This window comes from Phocoena sinus, chromosome 11, assembly GCF_008692025.1.
Source record: "Phocoena sinus isolate mPhoSin1 chromosome 11, mPhoSin1.pri, whole genome shotgun sequence".
NCBI lineage: Eukaryota > Metazoa > Chordata > Mammalia > Artiodactyla > Phocoenidae > Phocoena > Phocoena sinus.
The window spans coordinates 52207129-52224851 of record NC_045773.1 but is presented as its reverse complement, the minus strand read 5'-3'; the positions used below and the strand labels follow the sequence as shown (position 1 = coordinate 52224851).

The 17723-nt window shown below is 40.2% G+C and overlaps 1 protein-coding gene across 1 annotated transcript in view; it reads right to left on the bottom strand.

Moving 5' to 3' along the window:
• Nucleotides 1-2227: 2227 nt before the first annotated feature.
• CMTM6 (CKLF like MARVEL transmembrane domain containing 6) overlaps nt 2228-17723 on the bottom strand; it is a 66102-nt gene continuing 50606 nt past the window's right edge. The window contains exons 4-5 of the mRNA XM_032649198.1: nt 7708-7806; nt 2228-5179 (exon numbers count right to left, since the gene is read on the bottom strand). Of these exons, the coding sequence (XP_032505089.1) occupies nt 5057-5179; nt 7708-7806 (222 nt within the window). The 3' untranslated portion in view covers nt 2228-5056. The remainder of the gene's footprint in view (nt 5180-7707; nt 7807-17723) is intronic.

Here is a 17723-nt window from a genome sequence, read left to right as displayed (position 1 = left end):
ACATCTATATATATGTCAGACAAGAAAAACAGGAAAGATATCCACCAAATTCAAGACAGTGTTTACCTTTGGAAAAGGAAAGAGAATAAGATTAGAGGTGGTGGTACTTTAAAAGTATAACTTCATTTTCTCTTTAAACAAGGGCCCTTAAAGCAAATACGGCAAAATGTTATGATCCACTAAAGCTGGGTGGTATCTACAACAAGCATTATCCTCTGTACTTCCAGTGCTTGACATACTTCAAAAATTTTTTTTTTTTTTTTTTGTGGTACGCGGGCCTCTCATTGTTGTGGCCTCTCCCGTTGCGGAGCACAGGCTCCGGACGCGCAGGCTCAGCGGCCATGGCTCACGGGCCCAGCCGCTCCGCGGCATGTGGGATCTTCCTGGACCGGGGCACGAACCCGTGTCCCCTGCATCGGCAGGCGGACCCTCAACCACTGCGCCACCGGGGAAGCCCTCAAAAATTTTTAAAGTAGCTAAATGCAAAGATATCAGGGAACGAACAATACTTCCCACTTTTGTTAAACCAATTTTCTATGGTAGACATTATTTGTAGAATTATAATTTAGTGTAAGAAATAAAACAAGTTTTTCTATTTTAAATTGTTTTGGGGTAGTCAGGCCTACAGAAATTTTTTGCTTTTAATTTTAATTGAAGTACGGTTGACTTACAATGTTGTAGGAATTTCTTAAACTGGAAATTTTATTTCTCCTAGCTAGGTCACAATCCTTTACATGCTTATGACAGACACTGTTGATCCCTAACCCATGACGCTTTCTCTTGCTAACAGAACCAATTTTGTTCAGGTATCAGAAGGCTATAGGCTTCAAAGGATATTCACAACCTAAGGGGAGGAATCTTGATTACTTTAAGCCAATCACAGCAATTCTAGTCTCCATGTTAAAAATTGATTTGGAAACAGGCATTTAATATCTCCTAGTAAGATAAGTAGGTGAAGTCCACCAAGGGGCTTCTGTGAAAAAGGAACACCTTGAAAGGACATGGAAGAATCAACCACCTCTTCTGGCCTTTGGACATTGTTGTACAAGCAGATGATGCCTAGAGATGTTGCCACCACCTTGCGAAACCATAAAGGGTCAATCCAGAAGACAAAAACTCTCACAGCAGAAGGCGGATGGGCAAGGACTTCCCTGGTGGCCCAGGGGAAAGACTCCGTGCTGCCAATGCAGGGGGCCTGGGTTTGATCCCCAGTCGGGGAACTAGATCCCACATGCATGCCACAACTACGACCCAGCATGGCCAAAATAAATAATAAATTAAAAAAAAAAAAAAAGGTGGATGGGCAGAAAAACATGGAAAGAGCCTGGGTCCCTGGTGAGCCACTGAATTTACCAGTTGTGGAACTGCCCTACCCAGACTTCTTGTGAAATAAATTTTCCTTACTGTTTAAGACCCACTTAATTAGGTTTCTGCTCCTTGCAGTTGACTGCACATTGATAAAATCACGCTCTTTATCAAAACAAAACACAAAACTCTGAAGAATGTACAAATTCCAGTGAGTTCTTGACGACTATAAAGACCTTGTTATTCTGTACGTCTGGAGGCAGGAATTTTGCAAACTACAGAAATAGTTGTAGTTTTACCAGAACCACCACCTCAGTTTTGCTTCACTCTTTCCCAATCATTGAACAGCTTGAGAGAGAATGTACCTATTTTGTTTTTAGGCTTGTTGGCCACACTGAGAAATGTGATCGAGTCCAAATTTGCTTCTTTGGGAGTATTTAAAGGCATATTTAGTCCATAACATTCCTTTGTAACTCTTTTTTTTTTTTTTTTGCAGTACGTGGGCCTCTCACTGTTGTGGCCTCTCCCGTTGCGGAGTACAGGCTCCGGACGCACAGGCTCAGCGGCCATGGCTCACGGGCCCAGCCACTCCGCGGCATGTGGGATCTTCCCGGACCGGGGCACGAACCCGTGTCCCCTGCATTGGCAGGCAGACTCTCAACCCCTGCGCCACCAGGTAAGCCCATTTCTTTGTAACTCTTCACACAGGGCTCCCTAAAAACGTTGTTTCAATGTGTATTCCAACTTTCCAAGAGGGACAGCCCATGGGTAGGAGTTGGACGTGTTTCTTTTCTACCCACGCCCCACACCCAAGCAGATCCAAAGTCCAGTATTCTTACCAAGGTTGTAGAGCCAACTCCTAGAACTCCGGAGAAAGCTTTCATTTAAACACCATGTTTTTATAATAATTAAACTACAAAGGTGTGAACAATAAAGTGGGTTTATTTAAAAAGAAGACTACAAAATTTGACACAGAGAGATATAAAAGACTCAGGATTTAAAATTATTAAATACAAAAATGATTGGCTATAAACAATGTAAAAATACATTTCCCAGTCCCCAAACAGAAGTATAGCAATTATAAAATTTTTGTACTGTATGTGCATTTCCCTTATCATTTTTAAGAACCATTCTAAACAGTCTATTTGTGTAAATATAAATTTACCATAAACGTTAATAAAAAATTATTTTACATTTGAGTTTACTGAGTGTGCCCTTTTCTGTAAGTAACAGTATCTTTGGTTTCAAGTTCACCTTGAAATTTTTATTTACCACAAAGATCTTTTTACTCCTAACTCCTTCTACAATAGAAGATGTAGGCTAATCAATCATGGGTCCTGTAAAAAAACAATGTGAAGGAAGGTTCTAGAGTGACCCAAAATACCAGTGAAGATATTACCTTTCAGTGGCCAGCTAAGAGGTCCATTCTGCGCCAATGAAACAAATGGAAGTGAAACCTCAGAACAAGCAGAGCTTAAGTTCCACGCCAACATGCTGTGGATGTGAGGCCAGCAGAGGACATTCCATCAAACTCAACTGAGCCCAGTGCATGACTGGGGACCCTGAGGTAGCCCAGATGGTCTGCTCTGAATCCCAGCTGGGTGCAGATGATACTTAAAAGGACAACGGTATAGCTGGATGTGAAATTTGAGAACCTGCCTGTCATAAGCTGCTTATCATCTTTGAAGCCAAGACCCAGGCTATTTCTCCTCTCTCAGACAGCACACCTAGTAAAAACAGCAGCATCCAAGACTGGTTTCATTATCTCCCAAGCAGGTAGTGGTGACACCACCATTAGCACTAGCATCCAAGCTCTGATACAAATGGATAAGGTTCTAAGTCAGTAAGAGCAGAAGCTGTGGCCGGCCATCTGCGTCTGAAAACCATCTACAACACACAATTGGCAGATGAGAAATTTAAAAAGGATGAGGTCATTAAACTGTCTCACTGGAAACACGATTCCACTCTTTCAGACAGAAAACCTACTAGCCCAGGAGACTTTCACCAAAGTACTGAAGGATCTGATGCATGGGCTCATTGCCTGAGCCCTACAGTCTTGAGTCAAAAAAATCTACCAGGAGGACAAGAAAGGTCTAGTCTGTGAACCACTTGGTCAGAAAGGTCCCATTTTTTTTTTTAAAGAAAAGGACCCACTTTAAGAAAGGTCTTGCTCAAAGTGCCCTGGCTGGCTGGCTCTAAGACAGACTGCCAGCAACTGACAGTTCTTCCAAATTATCAGAACTGGGTATGAAGTGTCTTCTGAGAATGGTTTGACTACTCCCTTACACCATCAACAGTATTAAACTGGGCAGGAATCTCTGGATATTCACTTTCTTAAGAAGGTCTCCTGGGCTTCCCTGGTGGCACAGTGGTTGAGAGTCCGCCTGCCGGTGCAGGGGACACGGGTTCGTGCCCCGGTCTGGGAGGATCCCACGTGCCATGGAGTGGCTAGGCCCGTGAGCCATGGCTGCTGAGCCTGCACGTCCGGAGCCTGTGCTCTGCAGCGGGAGAGGCCACAACAGTGAGAGGCCCCCGTACCGCAAAAAAAAAAAGAAAAAGAAGGTCTCCTTTGAAGAGAAACCAGAGCAATGCCTATGTGGGAACAAGAACCCTAAAGATCCTGCTCTATACGCTATGCAATTAAAAGGGCCCAAGATTCTGGAGAATCTGCCATCAAGGAAGCCAGAGCCAGAGGCCCAGCTATGCCTGATGAAGTAGTACATGGACCATTCTTATAAGGAGACAGAAGAGGGAGGCTCTCAAATCAAAAATCAAAGATTGGGGTTTTAAAAGAAGATTGGCTCCAAAGAAAACACTGAACAGAACCTGCAGAGCTGTATTAACTTCAGTAGAAATAATCATATGGCAAAAGGGAGCAAACCATTTTCTGTCTTCTAGTATGAACTCATCTCTTCAGGCATCTGGAAGTGCTTGAGGCCTACTTTTATAACTACTTTCACTGCATTGTGCAAAAGTGTATCTTATCTTTCTTTGGTCCTTAGTCATGATAGCAGTTTCTTCCATTTTTCTACCTTTCTATATAAAGATCTTTTTTTTACATGATATTGACAAGCAAAGTACAGTATAAACATGGGGTTACTGATGCTGTTGCTTTTGTAATATGTAAAATATCAACATCTCCCATACATTTTCTATTAGGCTATAAAAGGTCTCAAAGAGTCAATTATTATTATCCTAAAATGTTACAGTATAATTTTAAGTCTGAGTGAGATACAGTAAAGCCTGGGTTTTACATTTTATGGAAAAAAACCTAGACCAACATTTAAAATATTGATCTCTTAAATATACATTAAATTTTATCTAGTCATCAAAAAGCAAAGTTATAGTTAAGCAAATTAATTTAAAAATGAAACCATTTCTAAATGGATAAACTTAATCATGCTGTTTGAAAGCATAATTTGAAAGCTAAGCCTAGTAACAATGATAGAATAATTTATCATCAGTTGAGCTATGTGATTTAAACAAACAATTGCCCTCACCTCCAAACAAAACAAAACTTCATCTGACAGAAGTTTCAACTGTTACCAAAATATATATATATATATTTTAAAACAAAAAGCCCTCTGGCCCAATTTGTGGTGACTGACACACAGTCCAATCAATACTGATCAAACTGCCTTTCTGCCTTGCGCTCCAAAAGAAGTGGTTTAATAATGACAGACTCTACAAGAGCTTCTGCCAGGGCTCAGGCACCACGCAGTGGCGACGTAACACCAGTTCCCTAGAGTCCCTAAGCATTAAGTGGTTCACTAACAGTAGCCTCAGGTTTTCTTGGCCGGGGCTCCTTACGTTTTTCACAGACCATAAGCAAAAAGTCAGACAGGAACACAAAACTTGCTAGAAATCCAAACACCTGAGGAGGGAAAAGGGGCAAAGATTATATGAGGAATGCTGCAATATACTCTCACATTTCCTACTTGGCTCTGATCGTGTTTTATACAAGCAAGACCATTCGTCAATTTATCTTATACACATCATTCTTAACATCAGTGGTTAAAAATCTTTTAAGATCAAAAAATGGAAAGAAGTTACAAAAACAGAATTCCAGAATAATGGCCATTAGTCAAGGTCACAATATATTAATGTCCTGTCTTGTGTGTGTGTGTATGTGTGAGGTGCCAATCTATGAAGCTAAGGTTAATAGATGAAAAACAAAATCCTATAACGATACAAAACACTGGATTGTTAGCAATGGTTTAGACTGACAGATGAGAAGAGCAGGCAGCCAGCCTAGGTAAAAATGGAAAAGGTTATTTGTATCAAAACAGAAATTCTATTTTGAAGATACTTTTAGGTTAAATGGTTCAATTACCTAAAAAATATTTTCCAGCTCACTGTCACACTGTAATGACACAGCAACATGACGCCACTACCTACTACCTCTTCCTTAAATCACTTCCTCATTATACTCTTCTAACATCTACTCAAACATTCTGAGAATTCTGTCAAGAGACAGAAGCCCATGGTGCAAATTTAGCTTCTTCACTAGAAAAACCCTTAAGGAAGGGGGGCCAAAGTGCTCTGTAAAAAGAGAAAATCGATGTAGGTTACGGCTAAAGTCCCAATTCTAAGGCTCCATCTATATGAAGTTTAACATTTTGTTGTTGTTTGCTGCAGTCTCTTGCCCTTCACACCCCATCCCTCCATTCTGCCTCATTTCACTGTAAAGCAAACGGAGCTCCCTATTCATTAATTCACCTGGATGTCCCCAACACATCCAACCAAAATGTAACTATCAATTCCACCCCTTGAAACCCAAGCCCCTTCTCCACTCTGGAGTCTGTATTTTGGCTTGATGGCATCTGTCCCCTTATTTGGCTGGCAAATTTGACACTTTAAAGGCAGATCAGATGTCATCTTGTCTACGAAGACATCTCTGACCACCTTATTAGAAAGCTCTGGTCCATACAGGACCCTCTATGCATATAACCCAAATGATCTTCTAGCTCTTCTGCTCACATCACAATTTTTAAAAAAATGGACTCCCTAACCCATTTCAGTCTATATAATTTTCATAATTTAAATAGTTGCAAAAGGTAATTTCCAGCATTTTATAAATACTGAGCTTTTAAACCATCAGTCACTCTTAAATATATCTAATGAAATCTGAATACTGTAACATTCTGACATACCACCTAATTAAAACAATAAATAAGCTTTTTTTTAATAGCTGGTAATTTTAGGACATGCTTTCTTTCCCCCCACGAACTCAACATTTCCTCAACTTTATTTTACTTCCCCCACAGGATTTTACAACAATACATTTTTATACTAGAAAGTATTTTACTGATTCACCCTATCATACTCTTCTGCAACAAAAATATGATTACAAACAAATTAAGCAAAAGGCTTTTCTTCTCTTCAACTGGTTCATGTATCCATGACTAAATATTACTTATTGCTAGAATGCCTCAAGGTTCGGCATTAATTTTATTGTTTTGTTTTTATACGTGTAAGTACTAAGAAACCGTGTTCACATAAATAGGTAGATATGTTATAGCCATCTAATTCTCTGAACTCCTTTTGAGTTGTTCTATCATAAAAAGCAGTTTTAATGATCTATTAGCTGACAGTTCAATTAATTACAACTTCAATTTTCTTATGAACAAAGCATTAATTGGAAATCAGCTGACTAGTAAGAGGACTTGTTAACCAGTTGTTAGTTGTTCATGTTCACAGCACTGGCACCAATTAAGTCCATGATCCTTGATTTGCAATTCTGAAGTCCAAAAAGCAACAAAAACTCCAAGTTTCATGATTTACTTGGCTGAAAATTGACACAAGGTAAAACTCTTTACAGTCTTTACCTATCTCTTTAACTGTGAATATTCAGATGCTTCAGAAAAATTAATATGTTGGATTACAAGGTGCTGCCCAGGCCCTCTGAAGGTGTGTAATACAGTATATGCACAGTATTACCTTTCAAGTGCAGAATATTCTGAATTCTAAAAAACATTTGGTCCCTCAAGGATTTCAGATAAAAACATTTACTTATCTATCTCTTATACTAGGCTGAACTTTGGGGTCATTTCTCCTGTCTATTCTCTACACCTAAAACAGCATGTGGTATGTAGGTGTGTTTCTGTTGAACCAAAAAGGGGAGAAATATAAGATAATCAAGTCAATTTTACCACTTCCATTAGCAATAAAGTTCATATGTGGCTTCAATGGATTTTTGTTAACAAAACTCAGTCAAATTCTAAAGACAGGTTCTAGGTTTTTAAGGCTATCATATTTATTTGCTTTTAGGCCTCTAATCAAATTACACTAAAATATAAGTTAAAAGACAAACCACTCTCCCTTATTGTATAACCTGTCAAGTACTTTCCAAATTCCGTATTTCTAAGCAAATAAAAATAAGCAAAGATAAAAGGTACTTACAATTGCAGCAAGTTCAGCCGGGGTACTGTCATGTGTCAAAGCGAAAAAGATGGATGCCACCAAAAACACCAATCCTGTTCCCACAGTAATATAAAAATCCTATACATACACATAAAACGTAAGGAATACAGCATGGTTAGGGTGGCTGAAAACAAATGTTTTAATTTTTAACTTTTAAAAAACTTCAGTGACTTTTTTTCTTGACTCAAACTTACATACTTCAACTTCTAACTTTTCAATAAGCCTGGTATTTGATAAATACCCTGTAAAGGAACAGTATGCACACTCTGGACAAGGCATATTCAGAGAGTACATCACAAGATAATGTTTTAATAAAAATAGTTCTCCATTATTACTTATTTGTGGAATCTAAAAAGTAAACAAATGAGTAACAAAGACCCACAGACACAGAGAATAAACTAGTGGTGACCAGTGGGGAAAGGGAAAGGGGAGGGGCAAGATAGGGGAAGGGGATTAAGAAGTACCAACTATCATGTATAAAATAAATAAGCAAGAAGGATATATTGTACAGCACAGGAAAATCTAGCCGTTATTTGGCAATGAACTTTAAATGGAGTATAATCTATAAAAATATTGAATTGTTCACCTGAAACTAATATAATATTGTAAAATCAATTATATTCTATTACAAATAAATAAAAATGAAATAAAATAAAAACAGTTCCCCCAAAGGTCATGCATGTGTGTGCTTATCTTTTTCTCTAGGATGTATTTATTTTTAAAAAAGACTCATTTATTTATTTAGCTGCGCTGGGTCTTAGTTGCAGCACGTGGAAACTTCATTGCTGCGTGCAGGATCTTTAGTTGCGGCATGTGGGATCTAGTTCCCTGACCAGGGATTGAACCCAGGTCCCCTGCATTGGGAACACGGAGTCTTAGCCACTGGACCACCAGGGAAGTCCCCTTTCTAGGACATATTAAGATCAAAGCCAAAGGATTTATTAAATCCCACATTACTTCCAGCAAAGAACAGCATTTTTCTTCCCTTTCAACATAATCCATGCTAGGATGGCCTGAGAGTACTTCAGTGCTTTTAAAGCACTTTGGAAAAGAGAGACTCAAAAGGATCACCCATCATTAACTAAAGACACTTAGGCTTTCTTGGAATAGCATGTTGTTTTCAATTGTGCCAAGTGGGTAATCCAACATGAGCTTGTATGATGAGATTATCTACTACATAAAAGCATCCACATCTCATCATAGTGCAGCTTACAGCAATGGAATTCTTCATCGTTTCCAAGTGTTCTCTCAGGAATCAACTCATGAGGCTCGCTCTCAAATGCCAAGTGAAAACAGAGCTTGACATACATACTTGATTCAGAGAAGAAACTGGAAAAATGATAGCCACTCCAAAGTGTTTCAAGTCTGATACTTTTTGAGTTTTCTTAAATGCAATCTCCACTAAACCTACTATCAGTAAAACTACCCAAAACAGAATTAACTATTTTGTTAGTTCACTTAACACTTATAAGAAATTTCAGAGATTTCCTCTTTGCTTCTAAAAGAGGTGTTTTTCTGCAGCACTTTCTCTTTTTTTCTATTCCTTTGAAATGAATATTATTTAAATCTCTTACATACAAATATAAAACTCTATTTACTAATATTTGGAGTACACTCAAGGAGGTATTAAAACAAGACAATCATTTTGAGACAGAACGATGCAGTATTCAATAAACATGGGTTCTAGAGCGAGACTACCTGAGTTCACATTCCAGTAATATTACTTCTTAGCTACATGATTGAATTAGGTACCTAATGTCTTGTGCCTTTGTTTCTTCATCTGCAAAATGAGAGTAGTAACAATATCGTATTCATAGGTGATTCTATCGAGTTAATCCATGGAAAGTGCTCAGATCAGTGCCAGAAACACAATAAATGTTCCATAAACATTGGCTATTTTTATTCTTGATACAATGGGACCTGCAAGAGCACGGGATAGAAAAGATTCTCTTTCCAAAAAGATTACTGTTCCTCCCTAGACACTACCACCACCACACACTCAAAACATTTTCTCTAAAACAGAAAACTCCTTACATAAAGATTTTTTTTTTTTTTTTTTAAACATCTTTATTGGGGTATAATTGCTTTACAATGGTGTGTTAGTTTCTGCTTTACAACAAAGTGAATCAGCTATACATATACATATGTTCCCATATGTCTTCCCTCTTGCGTCTCCCTCCCTCCCACTCTCCCCATCCCACCCTTCCAGGCTGTCACAAAGCACCGAGCTAATATCCCTGTGCCTTGCGGCTGCTTCCCCCCAGCTATCTACCTTACTACGTTTGTTAGTGTGTATATGTCCATGACTCTCTCTCGCCCTGTCAAAACTCACCCTTCCCCCTCCCCATATCCTTAAGTCCGTTCTCCAGTAGGTCTGCGTCTTTATTCCTATCTTACCCTAGGTTCTTCATGACATTTTTTTCCCTTAAATTCCATATATATGTGTTAGCATACGGTATTTGTCTTTTTCTTTCTGACTTACTTCACTCTGTATGACAGATTCTAGGTCTATCCATCTCATTACAAATAGCTCAATTTCATTTCTTTTTAAGGCTGAGTAATATTCCATTGTGTATATGTGCCACATCTTCTTTATCCATTCATCCGATGATGGGCGCTTAGGTTGTTTCCATGTCCTGGCTATTGTAAATAGAGCTGCAATGAACATTTTGGTACATGACTCTCTTTGAATTTTGGTTTTCTCAGGGTATATGCCAAGTAGTGGGATTGCTGGGTCATATGGTAATTCTATTTGTAGTTTTTTAAGGAACCTCCATACTGTTCTCCACAGTGGCTGAACCAATTCACATTCCCACCAGCAGTGCAAGAGTGTCCCCTTTTCTCCACACCCTCTCCAGCATTTATTGTTTCTTGATTTTTTGATGATGGCCATTCTGACTGGTGTGAGATGATATCTCATTGTAGTTTTGATTTGCATTTCTCTAATGATTAATGATGTTGAGCATTCTTTCATGTGTTTGTTGGCATTCTGTATATCTTCTTTGGAGAAATGTCTATTTAGGTCTTCTGCCCATTTTTGGATGGGGTTGTTTGTTTTTTTGTTATTGAGCTGCATGAGCTGCTTGTAAATTTTGGAGATTAATCCTTTGTCAGTTGCTTCATTTGCAAATGTTTTCTCCCATTCTGAGGGTTGTCTTTTGGTCTTGTTTATGGTTTCGTTTGCTGTGCAAAGCTTTGAAGTTTCATTAGGTCCCATTTGTTTATTTTTGTTTTTATTTCCATTACTCTAGGAGGTGGGTCAGAAAGGATCTTGCTGTGATTTATGTCATAGAGTGTTCTTCCTATGTTTTCTTCTAAGAGTTTGATAGTTTCTGGCCTTACATTTAGGTCTTTAATCCATTTTGAGCTTATTTTTGTGTATGGTGTTAGGGAGTGATCTAATCTCATACTTTTACATGTACCTGTCCAGTTTTCCCAGCACCATTTATTGAAGAGGCTGTCCTTTCTCCACTGTTCATTCCTGCCTCCTTTATCAAAGATAAGGTGTCCATATGTGCGTGGGTTTATCTCTGGGCTTTCTATCCTGTTCCACTGATCTGTCTTTCTGTTTTTGTGCCAGTACCATACTGTCTTGATTACTGTTGCTTTGTAATATAGTCTGAAGTCAGGGAGCCTGATTCCTCCAGCTCCTTTTTTCGTTCTAAAGATTGCTTTGGCTATTCGGGGTCTTTTGTGTTTCCATACAAATTGCGAAATTTTTTGTTCTAGTTCTGTGAAAAATGCCAGTGGTAGTTTGATAGGGATTGCATTGAATCTGTAGATTGCTTTGGGTAGTAGAGTCATTTTCACAATGTTGATTCTTCCCATCCAAGAACATGGTATATCTCTCCATCTATTTGTATCATCTTTAATTTCTTTCATCAGTGTCTTATAATTTTCTGCATACAGGTCTTTTGTATCCTTAGGTAGGTTTATTCCTAGATATTTTATTCTTTTTGTTGCAATGGTAAATGGGAGTGTTTTCTTGATTTCACTTTCAGATTTTTCATCATTAGTATATAGGAATGCCAGAGATTTCTGTGCATTAATTTTGTATCCTGCTACTTTACCAAATTCATTGATTAGCTCTAGTAGTTTTCTGGTAGCATCTTTAGGATTCTCTATGTATAGTATCATGTCATCTGCAAACAGTGACAGCTTTACTTCTTCTTTTCCGATTTGGATTCCTTTTATTTCCTTTTCTTCTCTGATTGCTGTGGCTAAAACTTCCAAAACTATGTTGAATAAGAGTGGTGAGAGTGGGCAACCTTGTCTTGTTCCTGATCTTAGTGGAAATGCTTTCAGTTTTTCACCATTGAGGATGATGTTTGCTGTGGGCTTGTCATATATGGCTTTTATTATGTTTAGGAAAGTTCCCTCTATGCCTACTTTCTGGAGGGTTTTTATCATAAATGGGTGTTTAATTTTGTCGAAAGCTTTCTCTGCATCTATTGAGATGATCATATGGTTTTTCTCCTTCAATTTGTTAATATAGTTTATCACATTGATAGATTTGCGTATATTGAAGAATCCTTGCATTCCTGGAATAAACCCCACTTGATCATGGTGTATGATCCTTTTAATGTGCTGTTGGATTCTGTTTGCTAGTATTTTGTTGAGGATTTTTGCATCTATGTTCATCAGTGATATTGGCCTGTAGTTTTCTTTCTTTGTGACATCCTTGTCTGGTTTTGGTATCAAGGTGATGGTGGCTTCGTAGAAGGAATTTGGGAGTGTTCCTCCCTCTGCTATATTTTGGAAGAGTTTGAGAAGGATAGGTGTTAGCTCTTCTCTAAACGTTTGATAGAATTCACCTGTGAAGCCATCTGGTCCTGGGCTTTTGTTTGTTGGAAGGTTTTTAATCACAGTTTCAATTTCAGTGCTTGTGATTGGTCTGTTCATATTTTCTACTTCTTCCTGATTCAGTCTTGGCAGGTTGTGCATTTCTAAGAATTTGTCCATTTCTTCCAGATTGTCCATTTTATTGGCATAGAGTTGCTTGTAGTAATCTCTCATGATTTTTTTTATTTCTGCAGTGTCAGTTGTTACTTCTCCTTTTTCATTTCTAATTCTATTGATTTGAGTCTTCTCCCTTTTTTTCTTGATGAGTCTGGCTAGTGGTTTATCTATTTTGTTTATCTTCTCAAAGAACCAGCTTTTAGTTTTATTGATCTTTGCTATTGTTTCCTTCATTTCTTTTTCATTTATTTCTGATCTGATTTTTAGGATTTCTTTCCTTCTGCTAGCTTTGGGGTTTTTTTGTTCTTCTTTCTCTAATTGCTTGAGGTGCAAGGTTAGGTTGTTTATTCGAGATGTTTCCTGCTTCTTAAGGTGGGCTTGTATTGCTATAAACTTCCCCCTTAGAACTGCTTTTGCTGCATCCCATAGGTTTTGGGTCGTTGTGTCTCCATTGTCATTTGTTTCTAGGTATTTTTTTATTTCCTCTTTGATTTCTTCAGTGATCACTTCATTATTAAGTAGTGTATTGTTTAGCCTCCATGTGTTTGTATTTTTTACAGATCTTTTCCTGTAATTGATATCTAGTCTCATGGCGTTGTGGTCGGAAAAGATACTTGATACAATTTCAGTTTTCTTAAATTTACCAAGGCTTGATTTGTGACCCAAGATATGATCTATCCTGGAGAATGTTCCATGAGCACTTGAGAAAAATGTGTATTCTGTTGTTTTTGGATGGAGTGTCCTATAAACATCAATTAAGTCCATCTTGTTTAATGTATCATTTAAAGCTTGTGTTTCCTTATTTATTTTCATTTTGGATGATCTGTCCATGGTGAAAGTGGGGTGTTAAAGTCCCCTACTATGAATGTGTTACTGTTGATCTCCCCTTTTATGGTTGTTAGTATTTGCCTTATGTATTGAGGTGCTCCTATGTTGGGTGCATAAATATTTACAATTGTTATATCTTCTTCTTGGATCGATCCCTTGATCATTATGTAGTGTCCTTCTTTGTCCCTTTTAATAGTCCTTATTTTAAAGTCTATTTTGTCTGATATGAGAATTGCTACTCCAGCTTTCTTTTGGTTTCCATTTGCATGGAATATCTTTTTCCATCCCCTTACTTTCAGTCTGTATGTGTCTCTAGTTCTGAAGTGGGTCTCTTGTAGACAGCATATATAAGGGTCTTGTTTTTGTATCCATTCAGCCAATCTGTGTCTTTTGGTGGGAGCATTTAGTCCATTTACATTTAAGGTAATTATTGATATGTATGTTCCTATTTCCATTTTATATATTGTTTTGGGTTCGCTACTATAGGTCATTTCCTTCTCTTGTGTTTCGTGTCTAGAGAAGTTCCTTTAGCATTTGTTGTAAAGCTGGTTTGGTGGTGCTGAACTCTCTCAGCTTTTGCTTGTCTGTAAAGGTTTTAATTTCTCCATCAAATGTGAATGAGATCCTTGCTGGGTAGAGTAGTCTTGGTTTCAGGCTATTCTCCTTCATCACTTTCAGTATGTCCTGCCACTCCCTTCTGGCTTGTAGGGTTTTCTGCTGAGAGATCAGCTGTTAACCTTATGGGGATTCCCTTGTGTGTTATTTGTTGTTTTTCCCTTGCTGCTTTTAATATGCTTTCTTTGTGTTTAATTTTTGACAGTTTGATTAATATGTGTCTTGGCGTGTTTCTCCTTGTATTTATTCTGTATGGGACCCTCTGTGCTTCCTGGACTTGATTAACTATTTCCTTTCCCATATTAGGGAAGTTTTCAACTATAATCTCTTCAAATATTTTCTCAGTCCCTTTCTTTCTTTCTTCTTCTTCTGGAACCCCTATAATTCGAATGTTGGTGCGTTTCATGTTGTCCCAGAGGTCTCTGAGACTGTCCTCAGTTCTTTTCATTCTTTTTTCTTTATTCTGCTCTGCAGTAGTTATTTCCACTACTTTATCTTCCAGGTCACTTATCCGTTCTTCTGCCTCAGTTATTCTGCTATTGATCCTATCTAGAGTGATTTTAATTTCATTTATTGCATTGTTCATCGTTGCTTGTTTCATCTTTAGTTCTTGTAGGTCCTTGTTAACTGTTTCTTGCATTTTGTCCATTCTACTTCCAAGATTTCGGATCATCCTTACTATCATTATTCTGAATTCTTTTTCAGGTAGATTGCCTATTTCCTCTTCATTTGTTAGGTCTGGTGGGTTTTTATCTTGCTCCTTCATCTGCTGTGTGTTTTTCTGTCTTCTCATTTTGCTTATCTTACTGTGTTTGGGGTCTCCTTTTTGCAGGCTGCAGGTTCGTAGTTCCCGTTGTTTTTGATGTCTGTCTCCAGTGGCTAAGGTTGTTTCAGTGGGTTGTGTAGGCTTCCTGGTGGAGGGGACTAGTGCCTGTGTTGTGCTGGATGAGGCTGGATCTTGTCTCTCTAGTGGGCAGGTTCACGTCTGGTGGTGTGTTTTGGGGTGTCTGTGGCCTTATTATGATTTTAGGCAGCCTCTCTGCTAATGGGTGGGGTTGTGTTCCTGTTTTGCTAGTTGTTTGGCATAGGTTGTCCAGCACTGTGGCTTGCTGGTCGTTGAGTGAAGCTGGGTGCTGGTGTTAAGATGGAGGTCTCTGGGAGATTTCCGCTGTTTAATATTATGTGGAGCTGGGAGGTCTCTTGTTGACCAGTGACCTGAAGTTGGCTCTCCTACCTCAGAGGCAGAGCCCTGACTCCTGGCTGGAGCACCAAGAGCCTTTCATCCACACGGCTCAGAATAAAAGGAGAAAAAGTAGAGAGAATTAGTAGAAGTATGAGGAAAGAAAGAAGGAAAGGAGGAAAGGAAGGAAGGAAGAAAGAAGCAAAGAAGGAAAGAAAGGAGGGAGGGAGGGAGGGAGGGAGGAAGGAAGGAAGGAAGGAAGGAGGGAAAGAAGGAAAAAAAGACAGAAAGAAAGATGATACAGTAAAAATAAAATAAAGTATAATATAGTTATTGAATTAAAAAATATTTAGAAAAAAAAAAAGGGACGGATAGAACCTTAGGACAAATGTTGGAAGCAAAGCTATACAGAGAAAATCTTACACAGAAGCATACACATACACCTTCACAAAAAGAGGTAAAGGGGGAAAAATCATAAATCCTGCTCCCTGAGACCACCTCCTCAATTTGGGGTGATTCGTTGTCTAAAGGAGGGAGGGAAGGAAGGAAAGAAAGAACGAAGGTAAAGTATAATAAAGTTATTACAATTAAACTTAATTATTAAGAAAAAGAATTTTTAAAAAAAAGTCATGGACGGATAGAGCCCTAGGACAAATGGTGGAAGCTAGAGTATACAGACTAGATGTCACACAGGAGCATACACGTACACCTTCACAAAAAGAGGAAAAGGGAAAAAAATCATAGATTTCGCTCCTAAATTCCACCTCTTCAATTTGGGATCATTCCTTGTCTATTCAGGTATTCCACAGATGCAGGGTATATCAAGTTGATTGTGGAGCTTTAATCCGCTGCTTCTGTGGCTGCTGGGAGAGATTTCCCTTTCTCTTCTTTGTTTTCACAGCTCACAGGAGCTCAGCTTTGGATTTGGCCCTGCCTCTGCGTGTAGGTCGCTGGAGGGCGTCTGTTTTTTCGCTCAGACAGGACGGGGTTAAAGGAGCCGCCGATTCGGGGCCTCCGGCTCACTCAGGCCGGGGGTTGGGGGATGGGGGAAGGAGGGGCACTGCGTGCGGGGCCGGCCTGCGGCGGCAGAGGCAGCGTGACGTTGCGGCAGAGTCCGGCGTGACGTTGCACCAGCCTGAGGCCCGCCGTGCGCTGTCCCGGGGAAGTTGTCCCTGGATCCCGGGAACCTGGCAGTGGCGGGCTGCACAGGCTCCGCGGAAGAGGGGTGTGGAGAGTGACCTGTGCTCGCACACAGGCCCCTTGGTGGCGGCAGCAGCAGCCTTAGCGTCTCCCGCCCGTCTCTGGGGTCCGCGGTTTTAGCCGCGGCTCGCGCCCGTCTCGGGGGCTCGCGCCCTCAGCCGCGGCTCGCGCCCGTCTCTGGGGTTTGCGCTTTCAGCCGCAGCTCGCGCCCGTCTCGGGGGCTCGCGCCCTCAGCCGCGGCTCGCGCCCGTCTCTGGAGTTCCTTTAAGCAGCGCTCTTAGACCCCTCTCCTCGCGCACCAGGAGACAAAGAGGGAAGAAAAAGTCTCTTGCCTCTTCGGCCGGTGCAGGCTTTTCCCCGAACTCCCTCCCGGCTAGTCGTGGTGCACTAACCCCTTCAGGCTATGTTCAAGCCGCCAACCCCAGTCCTCTCCCTGAGCTCCGTCCAAAACCAAAACCTTAGCCTCAGCTCGCAGCCCCGCCCGCCCCGGTGGGTGAGCAGCAAGCCTCTCGGGTTGGTGAGTGCTGGTCGGCACCGATCTTCTGTGCAGGAATCTCCCCGCTTTGCCCTCCGCACCCGTCGCTGTGCACTACTCCGCGGTCCCGAAACTCCCCCTCTGCCTCCCGCAGTCTCCCGCCCGCGGAGGGGCTTCCTAGTGTGTGGAAACTTTTCCTCCTTCACAGCTCCCTCCCACTGGTGCAGGTGCCGTCCTTATTCTTTTGTCTCTGTTTTTTCTTTTGCCCTACCCAGTACGTGGGGAGTTTCTTGCCTTTTGGGAGGTCTGAGGTCTTCTGCCAGCCTTCAGTAGGAGTTCTGTAGGAGTTGTTCCACGTGTGGATGTATTTCTGGTGTATCCGTGGGGAGGAAGGCGATCTCCGCGTCTTACTCTTCCGCCATCTTCAAGGTCCCCCCGCTGTAAAATTTTCTTTCTTCTCTCCTTTACACCCCAATCCTTGATACACGCACAGCTGCTCCTTGTACCATAAAGGGTTTTCTTTTGGGAGGTCTGAGGTCTTCTGCCAGCGTTCCGTAGGTGTTCTGTAGGAGTTGTTCCACATGTAGATGTATTTATGATGAAATTTGTGGGGAGGAAGGTGATCTCCGCGTCTTACTCTTCCGCCATCTTGAAGCTCCTCTCCCATAAAGATTTTTTTAATTTAAGTATATTAATAAGCAGACAGTAAAAGTAATTTTTAAACCATTCAAACAAACA